The sequence below is a fragment of the Schistocerca cancellata genome, chromosome 2 (assembly GCF_023864275.1).
Source record: "Schistocerca cancellata isolate TAMUIC-IGC-003103 chromosome 2, iqSchCanc2.1, whole genome shotgun sequence".
Taxonomy (NCBI): Eukaryota; Metazoa; Arthropoda; class Insecta; order Orthoptera; family Acrididae; genus Schistocerca; species Schistocerca cancellata.
Genome location: NC_064627.1, coordinates 165645487 through 165672802, shown reverse-complemented (window position 1 = coordinate 165672802; position 27316 = coordinate 165645487). Strand labels below are relative to the sequence as shown.

The following is a 27316-nucleotide window of genomic DNA, read 5'->3' as shown; positions in this document are numbered from 1 at the left end:
CTGTAGAGATCAGTGGTATTCCGGAGATAAATAGTGTGTGTAATTTGTACTTTCCAGTCATAAGTTGATGTTATTCGATATCTGTTTGACGATTATCCTTGGTCCATTACATAGTTTTGGTGATTTGAGATTTCTGAGTAGTATGATCGGAATCCAATTTTGTATCGAAGGCAGCGTAATGGCATTCCTGATACTTGCAAAGAGTTTATAAATTCTGCAGGGACGTTCACATTTTCTTCAGCGTTTACTGATTTGTATATCCTCTCTTCACCGGGAATTTTCTTTTGAATACTAAAGTTGATATATCCGACAATGTTATTTTTAGTTGCCAAAATTGCCCTTTCAAATAGCCAGTCAGGATTGGTATAGTTGTGGATTATGTCTGGATAAATTTGGTCGATGAGACGGTTTACAGCCGTGACAATATTGTAGAAATCACTGTTGTGTTTAATGAGGCCGGTTTTCGGGTCAGTAGGATATGTGCCTTCACCTATTTGTAAAAGCTTTTGAGAAAAATGTGCAGTTGTTTACTTTTACGACAGTTCAACTCTCGCTTTTTTTGTTAGTAGCAGTATTTGCTTGTGTGGCCAGAGATATAATTTTTTTAAGCATGCATTGATCTCGTATGCTGGTGTTGATTTAGGAACAACTCGAAGTTTTGTCGAAAATCTGCTGTGAGTATGAGTAGCGTTCCTCACATCACTTGAGAGTATCCTCGCAAGTCTTGTAATATTCTCTCCATGCTTTCGAGTGATTTCCTTAGTGCCATTGTGCTTTCGTCCCAGAAGATAATTTTAGCGTGCTTTAAAAGTTCATTCGGTCCAGGTACTCTTGAGGTTTTACCAATCGGGCATCGTTCTTCGGCTATATTCAACGGTAATTTTAGGGAGGAATGGACAGTTCATCCTCCTTTCATAAGTGTGGCTGCAGTGCCGGAAGACGCCAGTGTATGTGGGATGTGTTCCGTAACACATATTTCCGCCAGTAATATATTTATTAGAAACGTTTTTCCCAATGCCGCCTGGTGCGTGCAAGTAAATAATTGCGCCAGTGTTGTCGTCGATCCGGCCCGTGATAACGTTGAAAATTTCCTTTTCATTGTCACTGAGGAGTGGTTTGTTGTGAACAATGCACTGAAGTAGTTCGTTGATTTAACTTTTTTCCTCTGCAATTTCGAAGTTTAGCACACTGATAGCGTCTTTTCGTAGTGTTTGCATCCCAAGTTGTACTAAGGTCTGGTTGTTTACTGCTGAACGCTTATCCTCTAGGCGAATGAGAGTTTATTTGAAGATGATGCCATTGAATTCGGTGGACAGTTCATGATGAGCTTGTCGGATTTGGTACATTATGTCATCACTCACTCTTTTTGAAGGGGTCCTATACCACTTTTGGATTCGATGAGTTACATGTTGTTTTCTGTTTCCGCCGTTTTGCATTAGAACTGGCAAGATCTCCTCCTCTTTTATGTCTGGGCATTGTCTAAAATATAAATCAAATCAACTATTTACTAAAATATGCACTAAGTAAACTTTACACACTTTTCACACTTTATTTTCGATTCACGTTCAGTGACTGTACCACTTTCACTACTCACGCTTATCTGTTTGTTTCTACTCACTCACTGCACTACTTCTTCGGCTCCACACTTCGCCACTCAGACTGGCATTCGAACACATGACGGGTCTTGCTTTATTTAGTCCTACCAATGGCTAGCCCCACCAGTGGTGAATTCCATAACATACCAAAAAGCTTCGAACAGCCACAATGTCCCAGAACATTCAACAACATTAGAGAGGGTTCTGGAATGTTTAACAATCTTCTGGGTTGTTCCGGGATGTTTCTCAACATTCTGTAACGTTCCCGAATATTCCAGACTATTCATGTACATTTCAGAATATCCCGAATCATTGTGAAAGATTTCGGAACATTCTGTAATGTTGTGGAAGGTTCTCGAATGTCTGGAATGTTCTCGAATACTCTATAATATTCTATAATGTTCTAGAAATTACTAGAGGGCAAAACTTCTGATCCCTTATATCTTCAAAAGCACGCACTTCTTGTAAAACGGCAACCTTCTTCATGGATGGGTGACAGAGGGCTACCACACCAAATAACTCCCGTGATCATACCGGGACTCGTTTCCGAGTTTTAGCGGTACACACATTGTACACTTTCTTTTATAATATGTATTGATTTTATGCTCTCAGATTTTCACCTTTTCCGTTGTTTATGGAAGAGCCTTCAAGGAACGTCTTTTCCGGATGAAAATGTGCTCCGAACATGGCTAGACGGGTTCTCTGCTTCAAAATCATGGGATTTATACAGTCGTGGAATCTAACAGCTACCTCAGCGTTGACAGACTGTTTTAAATAGTGACGGAGAATATATTATTGATGATTAAAGTCTGTTACGTGAATCAACAAAAACTTAGGGAAAAACGAACGTAATGCACCAACCCAATAGATAAATTTCGAAAACATTTCTGCGCTGACTACTTTTTCGTTTTAGCACAGATGTGAAGCAACAGATAGTTTAGAACATTGAGGGATGTGTGTTCCAAGTAGTAATGTCATAACATCACCAATGATATTCGATGTAAATAAGTTGACAAACAAAATAAGACAGGTCACGTTACGTACTTCGTTCGTTCGCATATTAGCGATTTTCTGTCCTATTCCTTTCCCAGAAATCAGTGAATGAGCACTGCCTATATGTCTCTGCTTGCGCCTTAATCTCTCTTGTCTTATTCTCATGATCCCTACATTAGATACACAGTATTGAGTCAGAAAAAAATTATATATATAGTCCCGCTTGGGGAACACATTTTCAACTGTCCCCGTTGACTTATATGAACGTCTGTATGCAGCTAATGTTATTCGTTTCATTGTAAAAAAATTATGACTATCGCCTTAATAGCATGTTGGCAAACTTGTGGAATACAGCTGCGATTCTGTGTGGCCTCGACTCAAGGATCGTTACGCAGTTTTTTGAGTTGTATGGCGCCAGATGTCTATCTACACGTCACACAGTTTCTGCAACTCACACCTCCCTGTAGCGTCCTAGATGCGTTTCATCGACTTAAGAACAGATGAATTCGGTGGCGAAGATGTAAACATTAGTTAAGGGACATGTTCCTCAAACCACTGTAGTACGGTTTTGTCCCTTCTGACGCGGACAGTTAACTTGAAAGATGATGATGATGTCGCCGTCGGAGAATACACCGAGCATGAAGAGTTCTAAGTGGTCAACAACAACGTTCACGTAGTCCACAATTGTCATTACGATCACAAGCCCCATGGAAGGCAGAGTGCTACCTCCGAACAACCAACGGCCTGCGTCTGTGGCGCGATGCACGTAACGAGCATCCTTTCGACAGCGCAATGGTGTTTCCGAACACAACCATCGACCAGGTGTAATTCGATTGAAGTTACGACAAAACTGATTTGTCCAACAGATAATGAAGGTTGCTACTTTTCTGTAAGAATAATGCTGTTGTTGTTGTGGTCTAGAGTCCAGAGACTGGTTTGATGCTGCTCTCCGTGCTACTCTATCCTGTGCAAGCTGCTTCATCTCCCAGTACGTATTGCAGCCTACGTCCTTCTGAATATGCTTAGTGTATTCATCTCTTGGTCTCCCTCTACGATTTTTACCCTCCATGCTGCCCTCCAATACTAAATTGGTGATCCCTTGATGCCTCAGAACATGTCCTACCAACCGATCCTTTCTTCTTGTCAAGTTATGCCACAAACTCCTCTTCTCCCCAATTCTATTCAATACCTCCCTATTAGTTATGTGATCTACCCATCTAATCTTCAGCATTCCTCTGTAGCACCACATTTCGAAAGCTTGTATTCTCTTCTCGTCCGAACTATTTATCGTCCATGTTTCAATTCCATACATGGTTACACTCCATACAAATACTCTCAGAAACGACTTCCTGACACTTAAATCTATACTCGATGTTAACAAATTTCTCTTCTTCAGAAACGCTTTCCTTGCCATTGCCAGTCTACATTTTATATCCTCTCTACTTCGACCATCATCAGTTATTTTGCTCCCCAAATAGCAAAACTCCTTTAGCACTTCAAGTGTCTCATTTCCTAATCTAATTCCCTCAGCATCACCTTCGTTAACTCGACTACATTCCATTATCCTCGTTTTGCTTTTGTTGATGTTCATCTTGTCTCCTCCTTTCAAGACACTGTCCATTCCGTTCAACTGCTCTTCCATGTCCTTTGCTGTCTCTGACAGAATTACAATGTCATCGGCGAACCTTAAAGTTTTTATTTCTTCTCCATGGATTTTAAAACCTACTCCAATTTTTTCTTTTGTTTCCTTTATTCATTGCTCAGTATACAGATTGAATAACATCGGGGAGAGGCTACAACCCTCTCTCACTCCCTTCCCAACCACTGCTTCCCTTTCATGTCCCTCGACTCTTATAACTGCCATCTGGTTTCCATACAAATTGTGAATAGCCTTTCGCTCCCTGTAAGTATACGTAGCTTTAATTCTGAGTAATGCATTTTAGCTACTACTGAGAGTATAGTAAAACTGTGCAATCGTGTTAATTATTCTTTTATTAATAGTGGGTCAACTGTCCATCGTACAACTTTCTGTGGCATCTTAACTCACTCAGAGCAAAAGAACGCACCTCACTATGGAATTAGATTTTAGCCAACATTAGAGATGTAAAATTCATATTACCGAACTGAGAGAAATTCCGAGTTTAACGAGTGGAAATTAGTAAGGATGGTATATAAAGATCGACAAGAGGTTCCAGTGTGCACACTGTGAACAGTCTGTGTGGCAACTGAACTACATGATTCGGTTTGAACATAGAGTAGGTCGTCCAGCTGAACCCAACAAGGACTATTTGCTCACTTTTCAGATGTAGTTCTATAGTCAAAGACTTGTGACTAACAGGAAATGACGCACTTGGCCGTGTCATGCGTGCTCCGCTTTCGTGAGGACAGGGAAGGTGATGCCGTCGCTTTATTAAATGACATGTGCGTATCAAAGAAACACGAGTGTCTGCTAGTGACAGCCAGAAAATTCCGTGTGACGAGAGGCGTGCGTTCCGAGAATAACCATTGTAAAACGAGCGAGATTATTTTCATGAGGTCGTGGTAAGAGCACGCAATGTGCAGACGTATAAAAGGTCTACTTCTGCTGTAATCCGGCTCACATCTAACAGCATGAGGGCCACAGTAGCAGCTCTTGTCTTGTGCCTTGCGGTGAGTAACTTTGTCCGAATGGTTTCGTATAAGCAAAAACTAAAATAATCGTAATAGTTGTATGTTCCAAGAACGCCCGTAAAGGAGTCCTGCCATTAGCTCACGTTAGTTTGATACAGCCGAATGTGGTCTCTTAACTCTGGAAAATTATGTGAAGTCAGACGACATGCAGGGTGATTTTGCTAAATGGACATAAACTGCAAGAAATTATTTCTGTGAGGATACGGAGGAAAAATTGCATCTGGACATATGGCTGGAAAATTACATCAAGGGATGTAGAACCACTTGAAGGTGGAGATAAAAGATCTCTGACAGTGTCGGTTTCAGCGACTGAAAGCACACACAGACCACACCAGGAAAAATGGCATATTCTGTCTTCTGTACTAGTGTTTGTGTGGTACGGTGCCAGCGAACCATCAGCATCGGTTCAGCCCCAACCTGTGGGCGGAGGTTATTGGCGACTGCCTCATGCGACGGGGCAGCCTTCCATGTCTCACAGGCGAGGCAAATCTGCTCTTTCTGCGGGCGCTCCCGCCTCCTCTGGTAAAAGAAGCGAGTTTGTTGGTAGGAAGGATAACGTAGCTCTTACAAGATGGTGCTCCAGTTAACTTCAACATTTACAAGCAGTGGTATCGCGTCAACGTCCACCCCTACCACACATTGAGGTTCAACAGGTACTGATGGTTCGCTGCCATCAAACCACAAAAGTACTTGCACAGACAGGACATATCCACTTGCCTGATGTGTTCTTATGTGTGCTTTTCATCATTGAAACCTACACTGAGAAACACATTTTATCTGCACCTTCATGTGGGTCTGGCACCTTCCTTGGGACGTATCTCCGTCTCTGTTCCCGACAGGACATTTTTGCTCCTTATATTTTCAGACATAGTTTCCTGTAGATTCCAGCCATTTAACATAATCACCATGTAGCATGGCACTGTGAAATCTCATCAAAGTATTTCTCTAGAGTTCAGTTCTCTCCAGCTCCTAGTGCATTCTTCAGTAATCGATTTCTGATCGGATCAGAAAATATTGTTGAAACAATAAAAATTGTTTAATTTCGCCTTTAGGGCCTTGACATGTTCCGGTTCGCTATTGGTCCGTCCATCTATTCCATGTATTTCTAGACTGACTATCAAACTGTTTTGGCCTTGCTTTATTCAGGCGTTCTTGTATGCACCGAAACTGGTTGTTTGCGTTTTTTATTCTTTTGTCAATGATGCTTTGAACTTTTAGCTATTCACTTATGACTTCGCATAGTTTGGAGTCAAGCAGTGAATAATCTGCTACGACCACAGAAAAATTAATGCAGTTGGCTATATTTGTTTCAATTCGGTAGATATTTTTCCTCCCGTAAAGAAATGTAGGTACATCAATAATTCGCTAGCTTACGTAGAGTTTCTTCCAATTTATAGCCCAATGTCGTTGAGTTAAACGTCTAAATGTCTTAAGCATGATATAGGAATCCTGTCAGCTACTATATGTTATGTGGAAGCCCAAATACGAAAATTTCGAGACTTCTCAATAACAACTTTTCCTGTGATTAGGATTCCACCATTGAACAGTATTGTTTAGATTTGCTTCATAAATATTTTCACCATATATTCTTTGGCGAAGTGGTGCGTCATGATATTCATCTTTCGAGCTATATATAATTTTCAGTCTAATTTTTATTCTAACCGTTAATGACATCTGCTTCAATGAGACTAAAGAGCTGTTACTGTCCTTTGACCAGGATATGAGGTGTCTTCCTTTTCTTTTATGTACGTAGCGTTCTTATGCGGGGGCTGATCAATAAAGAGTAAGACTGCTTTTTATAGATGTTTATTCTCCATTTCAGTGTTCACATGATCTTGGTCAAAGAATTAAGAATTTCCCTATTACTTGAACGCACTTTTTGTAGCGTTTGTGCCAGTTCTCGAAAACATGGTGCAGACTATTCCCTGTCATTACTTGAGAATCTCCTCGCTTTTATTGAACACTATTTCAGAGTTCTCAGATCGAATTCGCTAAAGCTTTGTCTTTAGTTATGGGAATAAAAAAATTCTTAGAGTGCAATATCGGGGCTATAAGTCGGATGCCGTACCCAGGTAATGTTGAAGTCATACAATGAAGGCTTTCACGACCGGATGGTACTGTTATTGATAATTCTTCCGGGTTATATGGCCGTGGTCCGTGGAATTCTTCTATTCCTGACGTTTCGTCCAATACTACGTTGGACATCCTCAGAGGTATGGCTGGTCCTGCTGTCGGCAGGACTCAGCAGGATCAGCCATACCTCTGAGGATGTCCAACGTAGTATTGGACGAAATTTTAGGAATACAAGAATTCCATGGACCACGGCCATATAACACGGAAGAATTATCAACAACAATGCTGAAGTCGTTACCCAGTTCGTTCCATTGCAATACGCTTCCTCAGGTTAGCCAATATTGACGTGTAGTATACTGCCGTAACAGCATTGTGGGAAACTGCATGCTGGTAAATCATTCTGTTGATCGCCATTACTTTCCCTGCGGACAGAACAACTTTCGCCTTTTTTTGGTGTTGGAGAACCTGTGCTGGCTCGCTTCCCCTGAGGATCATAATGATGCAGCCATGACTCATCACCGCTGGTAATCGATTCTGGAAAGGCACCCCTCTATCACTAAAGAGACGCAGCACATCACGGCTTGTCTCCACTCGCACACCCTTTTCTTCGGGAATAAAAAGACGTGGCCTTGACGACGGGCAGTAACACGCGATATATGAAGACAATCATGCATAATCGTAAAGACACTGCCATATGAAATTCTCAACAGTTCACTGAAGTTAAGTAATGTCCTCACGAACGGTCACAGCAGCTATGTTGACTTCAGTCACCGCAGAAGCCGAAACACTAGGCCCGCCTTGCTTAACACAGACAAATCGGCCTTCTTTGAGGTCCTTGAATCACCTACATACTGTTGCACTAGGTTGTGCATATTCACCGTACGTTTGCTACAGCTTTTCGTAAGTCTATGTGGCTGTATAGTTTAAACGAACATAGAATTTTATTCCACCGTAATGATCATCTCACGTCTCTCCATTGTTTGATAAGCGAAATGCAAAGCAACTGGAACACTATAAGAGAGTGCTATCGCCTGTGGATATTATGCATAAAAACACTCTTTTCAAATATACGTGGTACAGATAGGCAACTAATATGGAAGCTACGGGAAAGAATGACTCTCAGTCTTTGCTAATCAGCCATCGTACTAAACAAACACACGTGCAGTTATAAAGAATATATTATCACATGAACAGCAGTACCTTAATCTACACTCATCCTCATAAATTAAGGATAATTGCAGAATGTGGTGCCACACAACCTGGCACTACACAAAACTGGCACTAATAGCATAGGCACGTAGGGAACACACACGACACAGCTCTGTAAGTCCACGGTATTGGTGATAAGCTGAGAAAACCGTCCCGAAACACATGTGCTACAAAACGCCACTGTTTTCTGCGCATGTACCCAAACATCAATATGGGATATGATCACCATGCACACGTATACAGGCCGCACAACGGGTTGGCATACTCTGGATCAGGTGGTCGAGCAGCTACTGGGGCATTGCCTCCCATTCTTGCACCAGTGCCTGTCGGAGCTCCTGAAGTGTCGTAGGGATTTGAAGAAGTGCAGCGATACGTCGACCGAGAGCATCCCAGACGCGCTCGATGTGGTTTAGTTCTGGAGAACAGGCAGGCCACTCCATTCGCCTGATGTCTTCTGTTTCAAGGTACTCCTCCACGATGGGAGCTCGGTGGGGCCTTGGGTTATCATCTATCAGGAGGCAGGTGGGACCCACTGCACCCCTAAAAAGGCGGACATACTGGTGCAAAATGATGTCCCGATACACCTGACCCGTTACAGTTCGTCTGTCAAAGTCATGCATGGGTGTACGCGCACAAATCATAAGGACATTAAGGAGTTGGTATCTGGTTCCTGGTTCACGCCAGATGAAAACCCAGCGAGATACACTGTTCAGACAACACCTGGACTTGTCCTTGAACATAACCTGGGACCACTGATCCGATGACCATATACTGTTTTCTTGACAACAGGCTTTATGGGCTCTCCTGTTGGCAGGGTCAGTGGAATGCACCTTGCAGGTCTCCGTGTGATTAAACAATCTCTGTTCAGTCGTCTGTAGACTGTGTGTCTCGAGACAACTGTCCCAGTGGCTGCAGTAAGGTCCCGAGCAAGGCTACCTGCAGTACTCCGTGGCCGTCTGCGGGCACTGATGGTGAGATATCGGTCTTCTTGTGGTGTTGTACACTGTTAACGTCGCGTTCTGTAGCGCCTGGACACATTTCCTGTCTGCTGGAATCGTTGCCATAATCTTGAGATCACACTTTGTGGCACACAAATGGCCCGTCTTTCGACCTGCTGTGTTTGACCAGTCTCCAGTCGCCCTAGTATTCTACCCCCTCATAACGTCATCAATATGTATTCATTGAGCCACTTTCAACACACAGTCAGCATTAGCACGTCTGAAACGTCTGTACACTTACTCGCTGAACCGTACTCTGACATGCACCAACACACCTCTGCGTAAGTGGACCGCTGCCAGCGCCACCGTGCGACGACCGAGGTCAAATGCACCGCATGGTCATACCCCGAGGTGATTTAAATCCGCAAACCGCCCACCAGAGCGTTGTTTCACCATGTATCAGCATTATTCTTAATTTATGAGCATGAGTGTATCTTACAACGTAATGTCCATTAGTATCATAAGGACCAACCACCTACCCAAATGTTTTTTAAAGCGCACGATCTTGGCTTTATTACTGTAGTGCCCAGGGAAATTCAAATCATTAACTAGTCGATTGTTTTCGTGCATTTCAGTCAGCATTTTTGGTCCAGTGGCAAATGAATTTACAATAACTGAAGTATAATGTAAGAGTTCCACAAAGGACAATTCTTAGAAACTCATATGATAAAAAATAAAATCTAAAAGGGTCTGTTTTCATACATCAACGTCCAAGTCTTCAGTGCTGCCACATAGTCACTAACTTCACAGTTCATCATGGACATCAGTAGGTCACGTTTAAATGCTCCATTTTCTCGCTGAGCAATCTTAGTGCTTTATCCATACATTTACAATCCGTATATGAATTTCGAACTTTTTTGCGTCTCCTACATACAGGAAACGAATCACTACACATTTTTCCTCCACCTCTAGATTTTAATTAACTGAAGAATTTTAAATATCAACAAACAAAAGCAGACTCTGACAAATACTCCCGTTATAACGTCTATCGGCAGCTAATCAACGCATATACTCCGCACACTTGCGCATATTGCCAAACATAAGGCTCGGTGGTGTAGATATCACTACTTCATTCTCTTAACTCGTTTTTGCTTTATCTTTTCTTCCTTTAAATATTTTTTCCTTAACAAACAGTGAAGCTGAGCAGTACAAAATTTCAGTACCAACAGAGAGGCTGAAGAAATTATCTGCGATCTTAGGTAGTCTGGATGACATAACGAGCGAAATGTTATCCACATCTTTACAGAAAGCACGTTTCACTTGTAAGAATCTAAGGTCATGAAGAGAAAGCAGTTAATGAGAACTGAGTGAGACATGGCTGTACACTATGCCCGAGGTTTGCATCTGTACATTGAGAAAGCTGCCAAGGAAAATTGTAGGGGAGGTCAAGGTTCAAATGTATTTAGCTTTCATGATGCTATTTTTTCTTCGTCCAGTGTCAACTTTTTCACATTAGAGCAGCACCCTCAGTTACACGCTGGATATATTCATACCGGCATTGCTCTACAGTGTTTACACTGTACAGCTCCATCTACAACCAAGGAAATTATGTATTATCATCCTGTCCCTTCTTGTTGTCAGTGTTTTTCACATATTCCTTTCCTCAACGGTTCGGTAGAGAGCCTCCTCATTCCTTACCTTATCAGTCCACCTAAATTTCAACATTCTTCTATAGCACTTTGAAATGTCACCTTTTAAGGTGCGGCTTAACCAGATAAAGCACTTGAAAGGTCTGGGCCAAGGTTTTAAGTACATGTCATTCACCATTTGACAAATTTACTACCATTAATAAAACGCTATATATACCAAGAGACGTAATTTATGAGATCAGCGACAATTCCCTTGAAAAGTAATTAAAACGCAAACAGTGTTATACAATAAAACAGCGCCTTTTATCAAATTATAGCTCTTCACAGGCAAGCCCATAAATTGGAGACCTCTAATGTCAAAGTACGACCTAATGTTATCGTTTAAACCATAGACTTGGGAGAATGATAACGGTCTCAATTAAGTTGTCTACAATTTTCCATTGCCTTTGACAAGAACGTTCCAAACATTCCCCACTGGGCTGACTCAACATTTAAACAACCATGAAACCGGCGCAAGACCGGTCACAGTTAACAAAGCGCGGCCAGAATATTCGGCAGAGATAAATCCTTTGAGTACGACGCTTAAGGCACGCAATGTAGATTACATGCCTTTCTTCTTACAAGATATGAGAAGTAACATGAAACTCAAACAGAATCCAACAGGGCGATGACTTGAGAAAATAAGAAATAACTAAAAATCACCTGTTTACATCTGTCCACCACGCTGATGAAATATAGTCAACTTTGGCCAAACCAAGCACAAAGTTGGCAAAGCCAGTGCCGTTACAGCCCCCGAAATTAAATTGTAGGGGGAGGGGGGAGGCTGCCACATTAAATAGACTAGTAACACAAAAGAATGAGTAGTCTACAACAGGAATAGCTTCCCATAGTAATTAAAAAAATCTTGCCCAAGTTTAAAAACGCATTACACTGTTAAAACAAGGGGTACCAAACTGGCATAGAATAACTGTCCGTTTAGGCACTTAGAATGAGAAAACAGCAGTTACGTAAAAGAGTTACTAGATTACAATTACATAAGTTCGCGAGTGGCGACTTCCACTGACTGCTTGGCTCTTTAGAATGAGGAAAACAATAGTTACATGGAACAGTTAATAGATTACAGTTACATAATTTGGCGAGCAGCGACTTCCATGACGGAGATGGTACAGTCTGGCGTGGTTTTTGGAAGCACAGATGGGAAGACACTACAGTCCAAGAGTCTCATAATGCGGTATGCCACACTGTCTGTGACGCTGGAACAGACTAAAGGCGCTTCTAGGTCCAGGGAACCACTGCACGCTCAACACTGCCTCACTTCTTGTGCTCAGTGCTCAGTAAGTAATCACTGTAGGAGACATGCACTGTGGTCACATCACAAAATATAGGTGAATAGAAAAATAATTCCAGAAGTACTGCCAAGCATGGACTAAGAACTTGAACAGCTAGAAATTTCCAACTCAGCACGGCTCCTCTCTTATTTACAAACGCGATGGGAGAAAGACAGGCAGGGCAGTGAGATTCTTACACCGCTGGAAGAAACAAGCTCACTTCTAAAATTTCGACCTGATCTTTTAGGCAAGAAGTGGGTTACTCATAACAAAAATTCACGGCAGGTGAACAAAAGAGGGCTTAATTCCGTGGCCACGAATCAGCTACCATATGCAACTAGATTACCGCTTGGCAAATTAATCAATTCCGGAAGACTTGAGTGATCTCTACACTGTGGAACTCGTAGTACATACATAAACTTCCGATTGCGTTAAGTCAGTATGACACACCACGAATTTGAGGCATGTGACTCCCTTGACGCCGAGAGAGTAGGACTTCACCGCGCAAGCACCACTTGTCCCAGTTCCCTACTCTTTGCGGCAACGCCTTCCCCGACCGCGACACCACGACCACGCCACCACCTAGATGAACAGCGCACTCTATACCGTGGCTGCGAACTCATTCGGATGCGGCGGGCAATTTGTTAAAGGAAATGGAGCTGACATGGCTCAATGACTCCCACAAAAAACAGGAAAGGGGGAAGGGACGCTTCCCATGTCTTCTATCTTCTTTTTTTTTTATCTAGTGCCAACTAATTCTCCTTGGCTTGGCTCACGTGAGCCTGCAGCGATTTACCTATGCGAGATAATGCAAAATATGATTAAATAAAGTGGTTCAAATGGCTCTGAGCACTATGGGACTTAACATCTGAGGTCATCAGTCCACTAGAACTTAGAACTACTTAAACCTAACTAACCTAAAAACACCACACATCCATGCCCGAGGCAGGATTCAAACTTGCGACCGTAGCAGTCGCGCGGTTCCGGACTGAAGCGCCTAGGACCGCTCGGCCACCGCGGTCGGCGAAAGATGATCACCGTGACTTAATATCCGCACGATATCACAGGGACTGAGGAATCGCTGAGCCAATTTACTAGAGTAACCCGTCTCTACTTTTAAGGTGATTTCGGGGTCCCACAGAAAAACTCGGCCTCCTACCTTACGTTTGCACTCCTTACATCCAAGACTGGAACGACACGTTGATTTCTGAAAGACTTGCTTAGATCTCTGCCTCCTTCGGTTCAAATGGCTCTAAGCACTATGGGACTTAACATCTGAGGTCATTAGTCCCCTAGACTTAGAACTACTTTGTCACAGAGTGATGTACTTCGGGCAAGTGAGAGACTGTTTGTTTACTCTTAGATGAGGATATTCACGAGTTGTTAGACGATAACGAATACGAAGAAGATGTTCTTAAATGCGAAGATTACATAGACACCGCGAAACTCACAATTTCTCGATTGTCTCACGAATTAGAGAAACAGCTTGCGAAATCGGTAGCAGACATAAAGATTCCCGACAATCCGCCGGTACAATCTGTAACAATGAGTATTCCTACAGCTTCCGTAAAACCTCCGCCGATCAAGATTGAGCCTTTTTCAGGCGATTTCGAGACAGGGGCACGATTCTGGGAGCAGTTTGAGCAGTCGATTGACAACGATCCGACGGTAACTACAATTAATAAACACATCTTTCTTCGCGGCTATCTCTCGGGAGAACCAAAGCATTTAGTGGACGGTACTGCGGTGACGGCCGAGACGTACGCAGAAACGAAGAGGATTCTCCGAGCGCGTTATGGCAACAAGGATCCAATAATTCAAGCCACGAATCAATTCAACTGTCCACCCCAGAGGAACTTACTTCAGCATTCATTGAATGCCAGCGACGTATTCAAGCTCTCAGGGCACTTGGGGAAGACGTTAACGGATACGGCCGAGTCCTCACGCCGAAAATTTTACGCGCTTTTCCGGATGACATATGACGCCGCTGGAGAATTCACGCCAAGCGTACGGGAGTATCCGAAGGGGACATTTTGCAACTGATGGAGTTTCTGAACGAGGAAGTCGACGAGGCGCTTACCATGCAGAAGATACGCGGTGAATTTTCCAGAACTTCTAGTAACCTATCCACAGCGTCCATCTTCCCGTACAGCCCTAATCTAAAAGATCGACTCCGAAGAATACCAGCGTAAAGGAACCATTCTGCGTCTTTTGCGAATCTTATGGTCATTGAGCTGTAGACTGTAAGAAGATCGTACGCATTAATGATTGAATAAACAAATTGAAACTAGCAAACAGATGCTTTCTTTGTCTTCAACGTGGGCACAAAGTGGTTCAAATGGCTCTGAGCACTATGGGACTTAACATCTATGGTCATCAGTCCCCTAGAACATAGAACTACTTAAACCTAACTAACCTAAGGACAGCACACAACACCCAGATATCACGAGGCAGAGAAAATCCCTGACCCCACCGGGAATCGAACCCGGGCACCCGGGCGTGGGAAGCGAGAACGCTACCGCACGACCACGAGGGCACAAAGTGTCACATTGCAAAAAGAAAGAAAAGGCTCGGTGTGTTAACTGTAAAAGACTGCATCATAAGTACATTTTTGAGGAACGAAAGGATATTAGGAGTACTGCGGGTCAGACATACGTTACTTCCATGGGAAAGGTATCTGTCGCTCCCCACGGATACACGTACCTTCAGACAGCTCAAGTATGCGTCTCAGGACCTACAGGATTGAGCAGGACGACGCGATGTCTACTGGAAGCAGGTAGTCAGTCCAGCTTCATAGCGAAATCGCTGATTGATTATCTGAAACTGCAAACGGTAGACCGACAAGAACTAACCGTTTGTTCCTTTCAATCAAACCCTACAAGCCCAAGCCACGCCGGCTTGTTCAGTTTAATATGAGGGGGCTTTGGCAGAATTCTTCAGTGCCACTTACTGCCTTCGAAAGTACTCACGTTATTTCTCACCAGCCTTCGGTTCCATAACATATAAAGAGTTTACCAGATGCCCGTAAGATTACTCTAGAAGATCCGAAAACCGATTGAACAGAAGATCTTCCCGTGGAGATTCTTGTAGGAGTCGATTTTTATTGGAAGATAGTGAAGCATCTCTGAAACCTTAGTGTTAGTTCCTTCTCTGTTTGGCTTGTAACAAGTCACAAGCCTGTGTGCATGCAACCGTGGTAAAGTTTGCTCAGACTGACCGATCTCCTCTGCACTCGAACAGTGATTTCAGACGCTTTTGGGACTTGGAAACTGTAGGGATTACTGCCGATCAGGATCTACCTGTGAACAACAACGATACGAGACTTCTTGAAGAGTTTAGAGCATCTTTCTCTATAAAGGATCATCGAGCAGTCGTTACGCTTCCCAAAAGACAACATATAGTGCTTTCGAGTAACAGACCGATCGCGGAAAAACGATTCAATCACCTCAGGGAAAGATTTCAACGTCAAGAGACCTTTAAGCAAATGCATTTCGATCTTATGCTAGACTACATTACGAAGGGGCAAGTAGAGGTCGCTCCCACCCCACTCTCAGGAAATGAGCTATTTTATCTCCCTCATCATGCAGTGAGGAAGGAGAAATACGGAACCACTAAGTGGAGAATAGTCTTTGACGCTTCATCTCACGAAAACAATGCTCCTTCTCTGAATGAGGTATTAGAAGTAGGACCGAACCTATTACCAGAGATTCTGAGAATTTTACTGCGTTTCAGACTATATTCTACGGCTATCGTCGCGGACATCACACAAGCTTTCCTTCAGTTAACCTTGAACGAAAAGACAAAGACTTGACTAGATTCTTCTGGTTCAAAATTAGCCAGGATCACACAGGAAATCTTCAAACGACGGACGAACTAATAGAATACCGTTTTAACAGACTCCCATTCGGCCTGACCTGCAGCCCAATTTTACTTTCTGCAACACTAAGAGAACTTGCCGACAAGTGTATGACAGCATTTCCCACCGTAGCGCCACCGATAAACAAGACTGCATACATGGACGACTTTCTGATCTCAGTAGAAGGTGATAATTTGGTGATAACTATATACTATGAACTTGTAAACCTAATGAAATTGATCAGTCTCCCATTATCAAAATGGGCTACCAACTGAACAACTCCACACTATCTGGAGGCAGAAGGGCGAGAACCCCACACCCACACTCAAGTTTTAGGGGTAGACTGGAACACAGCAGGTGACTACTTCTGTGTCGATCCTAGCGAAATCATCAGAAGGTCGTCAGAAGAGGCAGCCACCAAACGACTCCTTTTATAATGTACGGCTAAATTCTATGACCCACTCGGACTCTTTTCCCCTGTTTCTCTTGATGGGAAATTGCTATTCCAGGACACATGGTGCCGAGGAATTGGCTGGGATGAACTTATGCCCTGGGACTTAGGGGCACGATGGCGCACTTTGATATCTAGCTTACCTTCATTGTCACATATACGTGTCCCTAGATGGATAGCTACAGCTCATGGAAGAGACACTCAGAGGCACGTATTCTGTGACGCCTCGGAAAAGGCATATGGAGCAGCTTTGTACATTCGTACTGTCTTAGATGATGACGTCGTAATCCATTTAGCCTGTAGCAAGAACAGACTTGCTCCTATTAACAAGGTGGCATTGCCTCGACTCGAACTTTTAGCGGCAGTAGTTGGGACCAGACTATTGTGTTACTTTTGCCGCGCAACAGACTTTGAAATTGCCCATGCGATATTGTGGACGGATTTTACAATAACATTAAGTTGGATTCGCTGTGATCCTAACAGATGGAAGACCTTCGTTTGTAATCGTGTAACTGAGATACAAACACACATAACTCCCACGCAATGGAAACACTGCTCAGGACCAGACAATCCTGCTGTCCACCTCTCACGTGGACTCCTCGGCTACCAAATGAATTCTCTGGATATTTGGTGGCATGGGCCGCCTTGGTTTACACGCCCTCCCGAATGCTGGCCAAACGATACTCCAACGATGGTACGACTTCCTCCCGAAGAAAAGAGGAAGAAAACCCAGAGCCAAGTCTTGTCGATATCTACGCCAACCAGCCTTCTGGACTTATTTAAATTCAGGTCATACTGGAAACTCATTCGTATCACAGCATGGACTCTCCACTTCCTCCATAACATTCGCCAGAAGAATAAATCTTCAGGAGAACTTACAGCCACCGAATTATCAGCTGTCAAAATGTATTGGATTCGATTGGGCCAGAGAGATTCCTTTCCCAGGGAATTAAAAACACTTCAGAATAACTTACCACTGCCAAGAGAGTCAAAAATCGCACGATACAATCCTTTCGTAGAAGATGGACTGATACGTCTAGGACGTCGACTGCAGTGCACTAGCCTAAATAGGGGACAAAAACATCCTGTACTCCTTGACGGTTCCCACCACTTCACACAATTGGTTATTCGAGAGACACACATCCGTCTCCATCACTTTGGCGTTCATTCTGTTCTATCCAAACTGCGAACCGAATTTTGGATCCTTAGAGCTCGTCAGGCCATCAAAAGAATCCTACACTCATGCCTCGCATGCAAGATCTCGAAGAATCCACGAGGGCAACAGATCGAAGCACGGCTGCCACCTGAACGAGTTTCGCCTGCCAAACCATTTGCTGCGACCGGAAGAGACTTTGCTGGCCCGCTATTCATCAAAGAGGGGAAGGAAACGCACAAGTCATATATCACTCTTTTCACATGTGCTACCACACGAGCTGTACACCTCGAACTCTGTACAGACGTGTCAACGGACAAGTTTCTTATGGCACTTCAGCGATTCGCCGGAAGACGCGGACTACCCTACACGATATATACAGATAACGCGAAAACATTCCATGGCACGTTAATGGAACTAGCCCAACTTTGGAAGGCATTAACCACCGCCAAAAAAAAAAAAATTATCAGTTCCTCGCCCACCACGGTATTACTTGGAAATTCATTGTCTCCCGGGCGGCTTGGTGGAGAGGATGGTGGGAAAGAATGGTGGGCACTATAAAGCGTTGCCCTACGGCAGGTATTGGGACTCGCAGAGCTCACTGAGGAACAACTGAACACCACCTTGCTCAGTATTGAAGCCGTGGTGAACTCCAGGCCCATCACACTAGGAGATGATTGTGATGCACTCACACCTTCCCATTTTCTGGCGGGAGAAAAACTTACGACTATTCCGACGGGACCAGAGCCTTCAGCGAACACGAATTTAACAAAGGGATTCCGACTGAGATAGCAACTCTGTGACAGTTTTTGGAGCCGTTGGATTAAAGAAAACCTGATGGAGCTCCGGAACTACCATGAAGTTAAACGCCCATCGGGACGAGTCATCCCCTTTCGCCCTGGCGACATCGTGCTGATCCAAGAGGACCTTCGTCCGCGACATACGTGGAAGAAGGCCAGGATAGAAAAGGTACTACCAGGAAGAGACGGCAGGGTAAGGACGATAACACTCCGGACACCAGAAGGTCACATCATTAGTCGTCCTGTGCAGCTGGCCGTACCTTTGGAGGTCAACCAGGGTGGGGAGGATGTCACAGAGTGACGTACTTCGGGCAAGTGAGAGACTGTTTGTTTACTCTTAGGACAGTGTATCTTTGACATGTTGTATTCTGTGACTATGAAATAAAGTGCTGTTAGGCTGCTAATCGCTGCTCTACTGTGATTCACGACATACTTAAACCTAAGTAACCTAAGGACATCACACACATCAATGGCCGAGGCGGGATTCGAACCTGCGACCGTAGCAGCAGCGCGGTTCCGGAGTGACGTGCTAGAACCGTGCGGCCACAACGGCCGGCCCTTCGATTCCGGTGAATAATTTCCGCACTAACCTGTTGTGAAAGAAGGTCATTAGTAGACCATAAGTTAGCTGAAGGGTACTTCACCTGATAAGCAAATAGAACTGAGCTGTGGAGGACTTAGAAATTTATTTTAGGATGTACTGAACGCAAAACTGAGCAAGGGTATCGAAAGATCCGACTTCTTTTGAGAACTTCTATGAAAAGTAATCAGTGCTGCCTTCAAATTACGATTGACTTCCCCTACAAAAGAGGGTTTGGATAGTACAGGGTGGTGAGGATTTGTTTAATGGCATTCTCAAAACAAAACCTTTTAAACACTTTGGAAGTGAAAGCTGAAATATTGTCACTCACAAGAGGTCTAGGTAGTCCAAAGGTGGAAAAAATACGTAGAAGGTGGCAAATGGTCAAAGGAGCCATAACCCCACTGCTCGGAATCAACCAGCAGGGAGTCCTTTGTAATCAGTGAAACGTTTCGCCATCGGACAATCCTCCCAAGTCGACTGCAAAAGCCTCCTACGCAAGTGCCGGCCGCTTTGGCCGAGCGGTTCTAGGCGCTTCAGTCCAGGACCGCTCTGCTGCTACGGTCGCAAGTTCGAATCCTTCCTCGAGTATGGGTGTGTGTGATGTCCTTAGGTTAGTTAGGTTTAAGTAGTTCTTAATCTAGGGGACTGATGACCTCAGATGTTAAGTCCCATAGTGCTTGGAGCCACTTGAACCATTCTTACGCAAGTCAAAATTGGGCTTAGCACTCTGGCAAGTTTCATGTTCCCCACCAATATCTTTATATAGGTTAGGCCAAGTAACAGGTTCCTTAACCTTAGCAATGGTTTTATGAATACCCAAGTTGCCACCCTCCACTGTATAGTGAAAGTACCAGAATACGTGGCCGACAATTTCCATGGGCAAACAAATCTTAGGTTCGCTCTCGCTGTGGCAACTGTAACGAAGTAAGCCTTTGTTTACGCTACACCCAGAGATCTGTTGCTCATGTGATAACCTCCCTTTAATCCTAGCAATTCTAGGGTCAAGATCTTGCTTTCCCTTCAAATGAGTAGAGTTCAGAGACCCCCGTCAACACCCCTGTTGTTTAATCCTCAATGTGGTCAAGAACTTCGCCTTCTAACATGCGGCTTAAGGCATCCACCACTCTGTTGGGGCCCCTAATATGCCTGACCTTAAAACGAAAAGCGGAAACCCAAATCTCTCAGCGCACTATTCTCCCAGTTATGCAGGGGTTTGCCAGAAGCCAGCTTAGGGCCTGATTATTCGTTTATAGAATTAATTTCCTGAGCTCAAGATAAAACTTAAATTTTCAAGGGCAAAGAGAACTGCCAGTGTTTTCAATTCATAAACGAAATGTTTAGTTTCAGGAGGTAACAAGTTCGTAGAAGCATAAGGTATGGGATGTCGCTCCCCGTTTTGTTCTTACAGAAGAGTAGCCGCTCTTCTACAAGTAGAAGCATCCATTTGGATACAAACGGGTGGTCAAAATCGCGGATAGCCGAAACGGAGGTAAGGTCTCTTTAAACGCCTAAAAGGATGTCTGATGAACCTCGTCCAAAGGAAAACAACCCCTTTCTTACAAAAGTCAATAAGGGACCCAGATAACTGACGAAAATTTGGAACAAACTTCCGAAAAGAAATTGCCATTCCTGTACAATTAGCCACAGCCTTCTTATTTCTGGCCGTAGGGATTCTATGCAAATCCTAGTGCGATCTTCATCGATCCTCATACAATCGTCAGAAACTAAATGCCCCAAAAATGATATCTTCTGGCATGCCAACGCAATTCTGGCTGGTTTGACGGTCTACGCTGCTTCTCTAAGACGCTCCAGAATAGCCTCCAGTTGTTTCAAATGATTAGCGAAGATGGCACTATAAACCACTATATAATCTAGACAGTTATATACACATTTAAATTTCAGATCACCCACAACACAGTCTAAAAGGTGGTACAAAGCAGCCACACTGGTGGACAGGCCAAAATGAACACATATAGGTTCCAGTTCTTACAGAAGCTGGTAATACGTTTAAAGTCCTTGGATAAAGGGATCCGATAATATGCCTAAGATCAAGAACTGTAAAGAACTTGGTCTCAGCAAACCACGTAAAACAATTATGTAAATCAGACAAAAGTACAGATTCTAAAGCAACTTTCTGGTTAACTAATCTATACTCAACCACCGTACGAAACTTCCAACTCTTGGCTTTGCGTAGTACAAATGTGGACTATGCATATAGGGGGTCTGATCACTCCACCATGTAACATGCCACCAATGAAGTTCTTTATTTTCGGAGGGGATAGCCTATATCGAGTTTGCCAAACCAGCACCTCATCAGTAAGGATGAACTTATACTGAATCTTATTCGTTATGCCCAGCTTGTCGGTTAGGATCTGTGGGAAACGACTAAGAAGCTGCAACAATTATTTTACAGGCTCCGAGAACTCAACTGTACATCTACATCTACATGACCACTTTGCATTTTACACTTCAGTGCGTGGCGGAGGATTCGTCGAACAATCTTAGGACTATTTCCCTAACGTTCCACTCGCGAACAGCGCATGGGAAACATGGAAACTTAATTCCTAACGTACGAGCTATGAATCCTCTTACTGTATTACGATTTCTCCTTATGTATGGTGGCACCAATAAAATATTTTCACATTCAGAGGAGAAAGTTGCTGATTGTGAAAAAGTCTCGTCAGAACGAGAAACAGCCTTGTTTCAATGATTGCCATGGCAATTCGCTTATCGTGTCTGTGGCACACTGTCCCCTATTTCGCGATGATACAAAATGGGCTGCTCTTCTTTGGACTCTTTCAAAGTCCTCCGTCAATCCTATCTGTTAAGTATCCTATCACTCGCAGCAGTACTCTAATAGAGGACGGACAAGCATAGAGTAGGCAGTCTCTTTAGTAGACCTGCTGTACCTTCTAGGCCTACTGCATTCCCCACTACATTACCTACATGATCGTTCAGATGTAAGCTGATCTTAATTGTAATTCCTATGTATATTGTTGAACTGACAGATTTTTACATTTGTGTGATTTATCGTGTAACTGAAATTTATCGGATTTATTTAAGTATTCGTGGTATGACTTCGCACTTGTCCATATTTAGAGTCAGTTGCCACTATTTTCCCCATACAGATATCGTGTCTAAGTCATTTTGCAGTTGATAAAAGAGGTCAATTTAGTCCACGGCACATCAAAACGACTGAATATTGTTTTTAGAGGTAGTGTCACCAACGTCTTTGGGACAGTCTACTGTATGTAATTTACAAACATATTCATAATACTCATTGCCTGTTAAACAGGTCGTCCTGCGTCAAACAGTCGTTTCCGACCACTGATTCTGTATTCCAAAATACACACTTTACAAAGCACTACTTCCTGCATAGTTATGACGTTAAATATTCGATATCATACAATTGTAAACGTAGATATAGATCTTCAATGAGGACTTAATTGAAACATAGAAACTAATAATTAGTTGGCGATTTATGTGGGATTAATATGCAACCAGTAACTGTTTTGAATTTTGATACAGCTTATTTTTCCATTATTATTTAATTGTCAAGCCACTGCAAGCTCATCATCAGATGTATGTGTCACATGAACGTTATGTGGACCATATGCAGCTAGACGCTATAGTCATGGTGATATCACTTCCATGAGGAAAATGACAAATTTTATGTATATAGGCGGAAGCGGCGAGTGAAATTTTGTACCAGGCCGAGAATCGAACCCAGGTCCACTGCTTACTAGGCAGTAAGTACAAATTTTCACCCGCCGCTTCAGCACATAAAATCATATCTGTATGGGACCAATAAAGCCTCTGAAATTGTGTCATTTCATTCGTTTAAGAACATGCACCTGGTTTTCAGGGTGCACCCCCAGTTACGTATGATGCTGAGGTGCTATTCCAGAAGATGGAGAGGGTTGGCAATTGGTTGGAATTTAAAGTTGGCTGACGCTGCAGTGAGAATTTGGATCTAGGAGGGAGGTGTGCCAGGGTAATCTGTGCAGTTGTGCGAATCACTGTGCCAAGGTAGCTTAGTGGCTAACGCACCTGCTTAGTAAGCAGGAGATCGAGGTTCGATTGCTGGCCTTGGTAGAAATATTCAGTCGCTATTTCACTTTATAGACATATAATCATATCTGTATGAGATCAGTAAACTCTGAAGTTGTGCCATGTATAATGGACATTTTGCAGGTTTTTCACACACACAAACTCACTATTTACGTGCTTCCTGTGGAGCAGCCCTGAAGCTCCACTCAACTAAGGGGTGTCCAGCTTCTGACAGATACGTTTATAACGTGTTCAACAAAGGTGCATGGGAGTCCCCGCAGGTATTTGCCGAACAAGGGGTGAGCAGAGGGCAAGGGCTCAGAGGGACCCTTCACCGTTTTGTTCATGCACATGCTAATTTTGCATCCCTCGCCAAAGCAGGAAGCGAAACAGAGTAAGCACCCTTTACTACTTTGGATCAAGTTCATATTTCGTCGAATGGTTTTGAACGGTCCTTAGTAGTTCCATCCTGCGATCGCACTACACACCAAAGCGCTTGCATTACGTTCAGTGTGGCTGAAGCCTCACTACATCCTTAGACTATTGAATCGCCCAGATGGTGACAGCAGTGTCGAACATTGTCAAGAAAGTTGTCGTGTTGCTCATGGCACAGCAAACTGTAGTTTCGAGTGCGAAATGTATAGGAATCAATGCCCCAAGGGAAAGCGTGGTTTCATTGACGCCCGTTATGCCACCTCCTGAGGGCTTTTAGTGTCGATTCTGAGAGTCGGTGCGTCTGAAATGTTGTCCTTGGCAACGCACGAGGAAACCGCGTAATATCAAGCCTGGGTGTCGCGGTTCTGACCTCTACCACAGAGTCATGGGAACGAGGGCTGAAATGTGGGTAACAGTGGGTGTGACCTTCCCGTCGTGTGACATATCTAGATAGCGTTGGGTAGAATTGTTGTGAAATTTGTTGCGAATCTGACATCATTAATTCACATTAATCCTCACATGAACTAAGCTATGACCTTACTTCTGCATCTATCGAAAGTATGCTGTGTGAAGCGTCCTCTAGGGCGAGGGTGTCGTCGCTGAGCCCCACGCCTGTGCACCATTACAGAGGACTGTCGTAGGCACCTTAGAGCCAGATTTCAAACTTAGGCACAGAAATGGGAAGCAGTTACAGCGATTCTAAAAAGCGATTCTTAAATTTTGTTTTACAGTATATACTGTTATGAGGAAATGAAAAGAGGCTGAGATAACAGTATATATCTCAGTTATTTGGTCAAAACCGCCTGTTTTCATTTCCTAACTTTGCTTAATGCCACTACCTGCTGCCACGCCGCCATATTGTGCACACTCGTTGATACTGACTGTGGCGTGTAAATGCTCCGAGGTGGTACAAACAGTTAACTGAATTAACTACGTTTTGTAATTGCAAACTACTAGCAATAAATACTATTTCTTTTTATGAAATTAGATTCCAGATGAGGTAAGGTGAGTCGTTGGCTGCTGTTATGGACGTTTGCTGAATGTACTGCAGAGTGACCTGGTATATTAGAGGGTTATATGTGGAGTACATGTTGAGGGGCTTTCTAACTGCAATATTTGGTGGAATTCACATTCTTAACTTATGTTCTGATCTTAATTCTTCAAGAAAATGATTTCATATTCGAGGGAGCGTCCTTAATTGCACTACTTAGAGCTAGAAGCAAAGAAGTTACTCAATTTTCTGACAGTTTCTTGGCGAATCATGACTTATTATTTGATATATGAGCAGTAAGCTCATTCATTTCAACCGCGTCTAATTTATGTAAATGTGTGTGTCAGTGACTATTCCGTTAAATATTATAGGTCTGAAAGTGTCTGCAGTTTGTTTTCTGGAGCGTAAAGTTTCGTATATTGCAGCGTATCTGAACAATTCAGTACTTTATTTCATTGCTCATATTACTAGCTCATTTTTCAACACACTCACCTTACAATATGTACCGTGATGTACCCGTCTAGACGTTTATCCGAAGTCTGTGCGTTTGTTTACAGGTGTCCAAGTGCACCAGCCAAACAACAGCGCCAGTTCCACCATCGACTGGTCTGCCGCCCCCTGAGCCGACTGGTACTGACCTGCCGCCGCCAGAAACCACTGGCACCGACCTGCCACCGCCACAACCCACTGGCACCGACGCGCCACCGCCACAACCCACTGGCACTGACGCGCCACCGCCACAACCCACTGGCAGCGAGCAGCCGGCACCTCCTCCCAGTACTGAGGCCCCCGCACCTCCCGCAGAGTCGACGACGGCGCCTGCGGCTCCTCCCCCACAGAGAAACCCTGCTGGTGGGCGCGGCAACCGTCCATCTGGTGACCGCTTCGGCTTTTGGCCAGGTTTCGGCACCGGCTTCTTCCCAGGATTCCGCCCGCGCTTTCCTTCTTTCAACACTGGGTTCTTCCCAGGATTCAATGGCATATTTCCAGGCGTCAGGCCGGGATTCTTTCCTGGCTTTGGACGCTAAAGATTATTCCATCGACTACTGAAGTTCTGTATACAATGCTGTTAAAAATTATGAGTCATTAAAGAAGCAATGAGAAAATAACATACAGTAATTCCATCGATCTGTTCTTCTTGAATCCATATATTAATACCGTCATAAGTGTAATTCAAAGACACCTTACATGTATAGAAAAATTTATAAAAGTGATATGAATTTCGTTTTCAGTTTGTTGCTCCTATGTTTAACCGTCCGATGACAGTGAAAAACACACCGTTCGTTATACATGTGCGGTATCCGTTATTTCTGATATGTCTCAAAGAAAAAGACACAATTTTGATCCACTAGTCACTGTCAATTAAGGCACAAAGGAATTACAGACCTTGGTTGCTAGTGGGCATTGTTTTAAATCAATGGGGCAAGTTGAAAATCTGTGCTAACCGAGATCCATTGCGGATGCACGTCAGGCTCGAACTGAACAGGAATTCTTGGGTATTGTGCTTTTGCTCCGCTCAAACAATTAATCCAAAAAGGACCGTATCAGTTCTTGAAACTTTTGATGAAAAAGGAGTTCAGTGAGCAGCAGATATACATTGCTGGCCATTGAAATTGGAACAGGAAGGATAGTGAATTATTATGTGTCTACAGTGCAGTACAAAGAATTCATGATTAAAATTATATGCTACTCTCAGGTGCGCAGGGTGCAAAATTTATTACAGAGCTGCCACCTCAGGCAGCTACAGTTTCTCTAATCCTTCTGGGTATCGAATCGAACAGCTTCGATGGGTGAATACCATTCCACGCTGCCTCAGCTCTATGCCACAAAGTATCAATCGTATTAGCTAGTGGGTGGTTCGTTCCATTCTCTCGGCAACGCATGAACAGTGGTCTTAAATGGATGGTGGTGCTGCCCAGGGCAACAATCGAACTCTCTATGTATCGAAGTAGATCAGCACAGCACGGGCAAAATTCAGGGTTGCGTTATCTTGATGGAAGGTAACGTCATGGGGACCTCGAAGATATGGCACGACTACTAACATCAATACACAGCAAATGTAGCGTCTGGTGATCGTGTTGTGTACCCACTGCCCCCCAGTACAGTTGTGACCAGACGAAACTACAACTGTACAGCCATGACTGTGGGTTCCTTGGTTATTTAATTGCTCTGAGAGAAGGCTCATCAGACTGCGACACATGAAATATTAGTTCAGTTCATTACGTTTACACACGTCTTTGCCACAGCAGCACTGGTTAATTTACGACTGTGTTTAACTAGCAAACCGTCACTTGATGCGCTGACTAACAAACTGCCCCACTGAGGTAAAATGTTCCACATCTACGATAGTACACGTTCCTATCAAACTGACAATTCGTTGGTCTTGCACAATGACGTTAACACCTTCAGCTGAGGTTACTAACTGGGTGAGCTGTTGCATGCTTGACACCATGCTCACCTCAGCGTGTACTGAGGGGGAGATATGGTGTTTGGGTGTGCTTCCCACTAGCTGTTGAGAATTGCAGCGGGCCCTCGGTATTGT

At 43.6% G+C, this 27316-nt stretch overlaps 1 protein-coding gene across 1 annotated transcript; it reads left to right on the top strand.

Annotated features, from left to right (window-relative positions):
- Nucleotides 1-5082: 5082 nt before the first annotated feature.
- Nucleotides 5083-25883, top strand: LOC126161474 (uncharacterized). Its single transcript, XM_049917319.1, has 2 exons — nucleotides 5083-5237; nucleotides 25332-25883. The coding sequence occupies exons 1-2, from the start codon at nucleotides 5199-5201 to the stop codon at nucleotides 25800-25802; spliced, it is 510 nt and encodes a 169-aa protein (XP_049773276.1). The 5' UTR covers nucleotides 5083-5198; the 3' UTR covers nucleotides 25803-25883.
- Nucleotides 25884-27316: the final 1433 nt, after the last annotated feature.

Excerpts from the sequence above, each read along its gene's own strand:
- LOC126161474 (XM_049917319.1), top strand. The coding sequence starts at position 5,199 with ATGAGGGCCACAGTAGCAGCTCTTGTCTTGTGCCTTGCG. Across the intron at positions 5,238-25,331 it reads CTCTTGTCTTGTGCCTTGCG|GTGTCCAAGTGCACCAGCCA; the intron begins GTGAGTAACTTT and ends GTTTGTTTACAG.